At 42.8% G+C, this 6,683-nt stretch overlaps 1 protein-coding gene across 1 annotated transcript in view; it reads left to right on the forward strand.

Annotated features, from left to right (window-relative positions):
• LOC144819850 (uncharacterized) overlaps positions 1-6,077 on the forward strand; it is a 444,078-nt gene extending 438,001 nt beyond the window's left edge. Inside the window, exons 18-20 of the mRNA XM_078677585.1 lie at positions 4,418-4,496; positions 5,115-5,223; positions 5,871-6,077. Of these exons, the coding sequence (XP_078533711.1) occupies positions 4,418-4,496; positions 5,115-5,223; positions 5,871-5,944 (262 nt within the window). The 3' untranslated portion in view covers positions 5,945-6,077. The remainder of the gene's footprint in view (positions 1-4,417; positions 4,497-5,114; positions 5,224-5,870) is intronic.
• The last annotated feature ends 606 nt before the right edge of the window (positions 6,078-6,683 follow it).

Genomic DNA, 6,683 nt, shown 5'->3' on the forward strand with positions numbered 1-6,683 from the left:
TACTACCACATTTCCTGGTCTTATGGCATATTGGTGATCCATCAAGTAGGAACTGACTTGTCCGTGTGGCCCCCCTCAAATTGACCCCCAGATAGCACTTCTGGGTATCCAGTAAGACTGTTTTTAATCCTGTGGATTCCTGCTGGTTCTGAAGGTGCCAGAAGGCTCCATGAAGGAGGCGCTTGAGCCAATATATGCAGCACTAAATAATCCCTGGTTCAGGTAGTTAAGCAGAGCGGTGGAGACTATAAATGTAGCCATAGATAACTGGACAACATTCGGAATAAGTTACACAGCCATAAGAAGTGCAATAAATAACCAAGCCCATCAGTTATCATAGGAAGGTGATCTCCCAGGCATAAGGAAAAACAATGGCATACAGCCCTTATTTTCTCTATCCGCCACTATGCATGGTGGTAAACCTCCTTTACAACAAAACTTTTTCCACGCAGTACCTTTACAATGCAAGTCGTTACGACTTGCGCTGGAGGGCGCTGTAGGATAGGGAATAGTTTAATTTACTATCCAAAACCTTCCCTACTATCCACGGGGACTGGAGTTGGAATAGTAAATTAAACTATTCACTATCCAGCGCCCCCCAACGCAAGTCGTTGAAACGACTTGCGTTGTAAAACCTGCGTTGTAAAGGCATGCGTGGAAAAAGCATACGTTGTAACGACATACATCCATGCATGGTGCATGGACTATAATGCACTTGTAATATGGTAGATGAAACATCCCCTATGTTTTGATGGAGGCTGCAGGTGGCAAGCTGGCCACAGGTATGACCGATATATACTTATTTACTGGAGTACGTATGTGGCTTAAATCTAAGTTAGCAATTTAAACAGGTATGGATTATGCAAATTGTTTAGACGAGCACTATTAGGAAGATTTTCTAGCCTAGGCGGAACAATTTGAAAGGCTACGTAGGTAAGTAAGATAATGGGACATGGAAGGTTTGTATCCATGGACAGCCATTTAAAGCCACATGCTAACTCTTAACCTGACTATTTCGCTCCAGACAGTTTCCCAGGACTTCACTTTTTTGTGTTTAAAAACAAATCCAGTTGAAATGCACAGGCCTGGCAGAGAAGGGCACTGGAGGCAGAAGTAACAACTCCTATTTCCTTGCCAAATTCACTTTCTGTGTCTGCGATATAGTTTCCTCCTTTTCTTTGTTGCCAGTCCAAGTGTTGATTGTGCAGCCTTTTAACATCCTCCACAGCAGATGAAGTAAGGGCTATTACTAGTAAATACACAAAAAGAGGGAAAACCCAAAGTTCATGGGGTGCATGTGTTCAGTGTATGCGAGATTGATAAGTCAAGGCACCCAGGTAAATCGGTGCTCACCTTACAATTTCTCAGATTTTCATTATTTGATTATAAATAATTACCTTTTGTAACAATATTTATGTGCATATAAATATTTAAAAAATATATTTGTGTAAGGGATATTACTTCTACAGGACAGCGAGTCACTTTTCCTTGGGTAGTCTCAAAGTGGACAACATCTGCATTTTAAATTGCCACATGGAGTCTAGGTGGATTGCCAATATCTCATAATTTTTATGTCTCATCATATGGTTGAAGTAGCCAGTGAGTTGTATCAACTGCTCCCATGTATTTGTTCTGATCCAGGATACAGTTGGGCATTTCGATAAACTGACCCCAAACCGTGATCAGAGAAGTGCTCTCATCATGTATTGTAGTGAGCACAGGCTCTTTCCACCTGTCTGAGAATGTCCCAGTTAGCAGATCATTGCAAAGCCACGCACTGCACTGACACTTCAGGAGCATTTTACAAATGAGCCCTTGGGGTGGAAATCATTTGCAGTTCCTTTGAATTCTGCCTCTTGCCACACAGTGCCTGCATTGTACAGCTCGCTGAACAACTGTACTTTTGTATACAAATTGTACACAAACGTTATACCCTTTTCACTCATTAGTCATCTGGATTAGCATTCGATAGAATGTATACTTGACTCCTTCCCAGTATACAATCCCAGCCTGTATGCATAATCAGTTGGAACTCTTGTACAACAAGTACATCTTGATGCTGTACTGATCCCTTTCTTTAGTATATAATGCCTGAACAGCAGCTACTCCTTGTGAAGCGTCAAAGATATGTCGACTGCTGCATGCTTCCCTGAAGTATGCATCTCAGGAAACTTGGCGGATAAATTTTCCATGGCAGGTTGAATTTTGAACAATTTGTAAGCAGTGTCTTAAGGATTTCGGGGCTCTGGACAAGAAACGACATACATTTTGGGAGTCCCTATTTGGAGAAACTTTTAATTCGATTATCAAAGCCCTATGTTGCCTGCCAGTATTGAATAATACGTTGGAGGTGAAGATGCAAAAATACACAGAAGTGAGCTACAGAGAAAATTTAAATTGCCAAGGGGCCACTTGAAAGGTGGGGGGGGGGGGGGGGGGGGGCTTCGCATTTGTCCTCTTTGCCCATGCCTTAAAACGGCTAGGCCTTGAAGGTCCAGTGGCAGTGCTGCAGTTAGTATTGAAATGCAGCATACATTCCATAATCAAAAAACTTCTCTCAGCTTATGACGATGGGAATTAGGTGTTGCCCAGAATGTAAAAGACCAGTAGGAGGTCCTGATAATTTGCCCAATATTCCCAGGAGTACTTTAAAGTCCCTTTTTTTCTTTGCTACTCCTCACGTGAAATAGCACTAGAATGAGTCCTCCATGCTCTCCAAAACAAAATGCATGGAGAAATGTTTGCTGCACAGTCTCCTCAAGGTAAATGCAATTCACAAAAAGTTGGAAGTAGTTAATGGGCAAACAAATTGCAGTATTGACTTTACTTTGAGCGTCTTTTTAGAGAAAAGAGGAATTGGGGGCTGGAATCTCTTATGGAGCTGCAAGTGAGCAATCTTGAGCTCTGCACTGCACCTGTCCTAACTCTGTATTGGGCGCACTGCCACTGTCTTTTGGTGGAACTTGTGAAGGGAAATCACAAATGCCTTGCTGTGCTTTGTGGCAATGTTCTTGGAATCACTGAAAAAAGCGTCATCTGATGTAACTGCGCCATATAAAAAAATTAGATTTTTATCCTGTTCTTCCGATGCATTCTCCATATTAGAGCCGGTCTTGGAGCTCTCCTCCGTAATTTGACATAAGGCATAGACAGCAGTCCTCCAGGATGCCATGTCTGTTTGGGAGTTGGTGCACACATTTGCCAGGGTGCGGTGGAGGAGGAGGCAAAGTATCTTGGTACAGAGAAGCTGAATCCGAAATGATGGCTGCCATTGTCTCCTTCTCTGGGATTCCGATTTGGAAAGGACAGGCCCTAACCAGCCCCAGGGAATGCAAAATAGAAATATGTTTTTGGCCACAAAGGGGAGGAAGCTAGGGTCTTTCACAATGCCAGGGGAATGATCCCTCCACCCAAGGAAAAAAAAATCTTTTGTCTAGTCATGGATTCCTGACCATGGCATGGCAACGATACCGGAGTAGGAATCCTTCCAAGATGGCCATCATTGGAAAGGAGACTATCTCCATTCCAATGGTGCCCCTTATGCTTACATATTCCTGTGGGTGACACGAAGAGCCAGGCGCAAACTTTATTTAAACAAACTGGCCACTAACATTTTCCCTTTTTTATGGGGGTGGCCTGATCACCCCCACTTCTTGACCAATCTCACACTTCCCCCCCAAGGGAAGGGCAGGACGGCCCCTCTGCCTGGGGTTCCAGCCCCCTCAAAAGCATCCCTCTTGTCTAGTTCTGGATTCATGCTTGGGGATTATGCGTGGCTGAGCCCCTTGCAGAAAACCACTGGGAAGGAGCACTGTTGGGATGGGGAGGAGACTGTTGAGGAGAAGAGCTATAGCTCTGGAAGCAAAACCACAAGACTTTCCAATAATGATTGTGTCTGATGCATAAAGGATATCAGTGTGCCAGTCAGCCCTCAGTAAGACCCCAATTGAGGCAAGCCTCTTGTGAGCACCCACTCCCTCCAAGGATGAGACCCTCGCATCCTCTGCGCCGAGGCGAGAGTGCGGAAGATGTGAACTTCTCATCCTCTGCATTAGAGGGGATAGGCAGGCTATCGATTTGATAAATCAATGCTTCAGCAACTTGTTCTCAAATTGTATTTCTCCCTTTCCATTCCTTCATGTTGAAGTGCTTGTGTGTAATGTTTAGATTATACTTTAATACAATAGTAATCATCTTTACTTAAAATGAAAGTGGCATAGGAATCCTGAGATATGCCTTCAGCTAATGACCTCGGAGGTTGATGCCAATTGATTGGGTGACGTTCTAGAATACTGATGTCCTGGGTGGATGCACAGCAACTTTATTTAATAATACTGCAATTTGCATTTCTGCAGCCTTTATAGGAATAAAACATTTGGTGTTGCTTTATCTTGTGTCCATATTTTTGTCCCAACAGTATTGAGATTGGCAGCTGTATTGCTGTGCAGGTCTGCATGCTCCAGATCCCTATCCTGGTACTCTTTTCTGTATTCTACGTAAGTATCCCTATTTGCCAAGGCACGAATCAATAACGGGGAATATTGGGTGTTACCAGCCCTTCTGTAAAGTACACAATTGTTATCAACAGATTGTAGAAGTCTCCTGCACATTGATGAAAGCTACCTTTTCACTGAAAGATCCTTCAATCTGCAGAGACTTCACCGTACCTGAAACTTCTAGTTGTGAAACATTGTTTTCTTAAACAGTGCCTTATGCTGGCCCTTATTTTGCTACCATCACAGTTCATTACTGCCAGGAAGAAGTACGACAAATCAGAGCTGTAACAGATCAATGATTAATTGTTGTATCTAAGAGTTCAGGAATCTAAGGAGCCACCAAATAAAATGATACATGACCTACATTGTCAAACATGTCCAGATTTAGGAAACAGTGGACCACCCTTCCTTCCCTAGTGTTAAGTTTTCCTGCTAGTGGCATGAGAGAATCCAAGGGCCATTCACTCCCCTGTATAACCATGGGATACAGTAAGGATTGCATGAGTAAAATGGGGCTGATGGAGTTCGAAGCTGTAGGCCTACTCCCTTCCCTCTGCCTATAGAAGGTTCCTTTCATTAGTGACTTTTCATACCTAGATTTGGCTTTTGTTTCTACAGCCTACGGGATTCACACTGATCTTCAATGACCTCCATGTTTGGGCCAGTATCTTCAGTGTTATCCTGATGAACTACATCTTCATGGACGGCAAGTGTGACTACTTTCAAGGTGAGTGGCTGTGTATGTAGAGGCAAAGAGATCTAGCCTATAGTAGGGAAAGCTGGTGCCTGTAGTAACTCACTCGGCCATTGAAGTTGGTGCCGAAAGCTTCTGAGGATGCAAATGTCACCACCTGTGCCTTCTGGGCTTTCAGTTGTATATTAAAATTTCACCAACTACAATTGAGTATGTTAACATGTAACTATAACTCTTGTTCCAGAAATGTCCAATGGGCTAAGTAAAGAAATGTATATTCTTTACAATAAGTAAGCAACTCTGACTTGGCAGCCTGCTCACAGTTTGAATGTGGTCTTAATTGACAAGTTATGACCACCCAAGCCATACCTGCTCTATTTGTATTGTGTACCCTTTGGGGATGATGGTTCAACCACGAGTTGAAGTCCCATTTGCTTGAGAATTTAGCATGATGTATGTGGCAACCTTCTTTCATATTGGTTGTGCCCTCTGTTCTTTCCCGTCTCTCTTTGTGTTATGTACCAAACTGATAATCTCAAATATTGTAGTCAAATTCTGTTTGGTCTTGAAGGAATCTCCACCTTGTCGTTCAATCTGGAGTACTAATTTCCTTTTATTGGCCTGTGTGCAGCTAATTGACTGCTCTCTAATACCCGTCCTTTTCTTCATTCCTACACTAGGCACAGTGCTGGTGATTGTCTATCTGATTATCCTCGCTATGTATTTCTTTGCACCTTCCCCTGTTGGATGCTGACCGACAACTTTGGAGAAACTGGATCCTTCCATCATAGCCCAGGACGAATGATGGGTGGTGTGATCTTGGACAGAATTTACATACCCTGTGTTATTCAAGAGCCGGTGTCTGCTGAACGTCATCCTTCTTTTTGTGACTGAGATCTTCAGATTGAGCAATTGTTCGGCACAGATAGTTCCATAAAGCCAGAGGCACGTTCTATGTTTGCAGCTGCCCTCAGTAGCACGAATCGCATCCTTTTCAGGACTTCAGTTTACAGCTGAGTTTGTTGCAGTAAACCTTTAACTGTGCTTCCATGAGCTGACGTTGCAGATCCATTTTACAGTGATATTCCCAATGTGTGTTCCGGTGAAATATATATATATATATATATATATATATATATATATATATATATATATATATATATATATAAAAAGAGGGGGTTTGTGCTCTGACAAGAAATTCCAAAATTGTTTTTTCACCGGAGGACATCTTTTGGAAGTGGTTTTGTTTCCAAGGTGCATCAAGTTGTAAAAGGGTTGGATGTATCTAGACTTATGTCACACTACTAACCTATATTGCCCTCAACCCTGTTTGTTTATGTGCAAGACTGGTCTCTGAATTCCCACCCTCCTCTGCTCACTCTCCTCCATTCTGGAACATGCACTAGTGACTTGTAGGGTTTAGCATGTGTATCCTCTAACAGATGTTGCATACCGGTCACAGATCAGCTTATTTATTGCGCCATAGCTCACGG

This window comes from Lissotriton helveticus, chromosome 1_1 (assembly GCF_964261635.1).
Source record: "Lissotriton helveticus chromosome 1_1, aLisHel1.1, whole genome shotgun sequence".
Classification (NCBI taxonomy): Eukaryota; Metazoa; Chordata; class Amphibia; order Caudata; family Salamandridae; genus Lissotriton; species Lissotriton helveticus.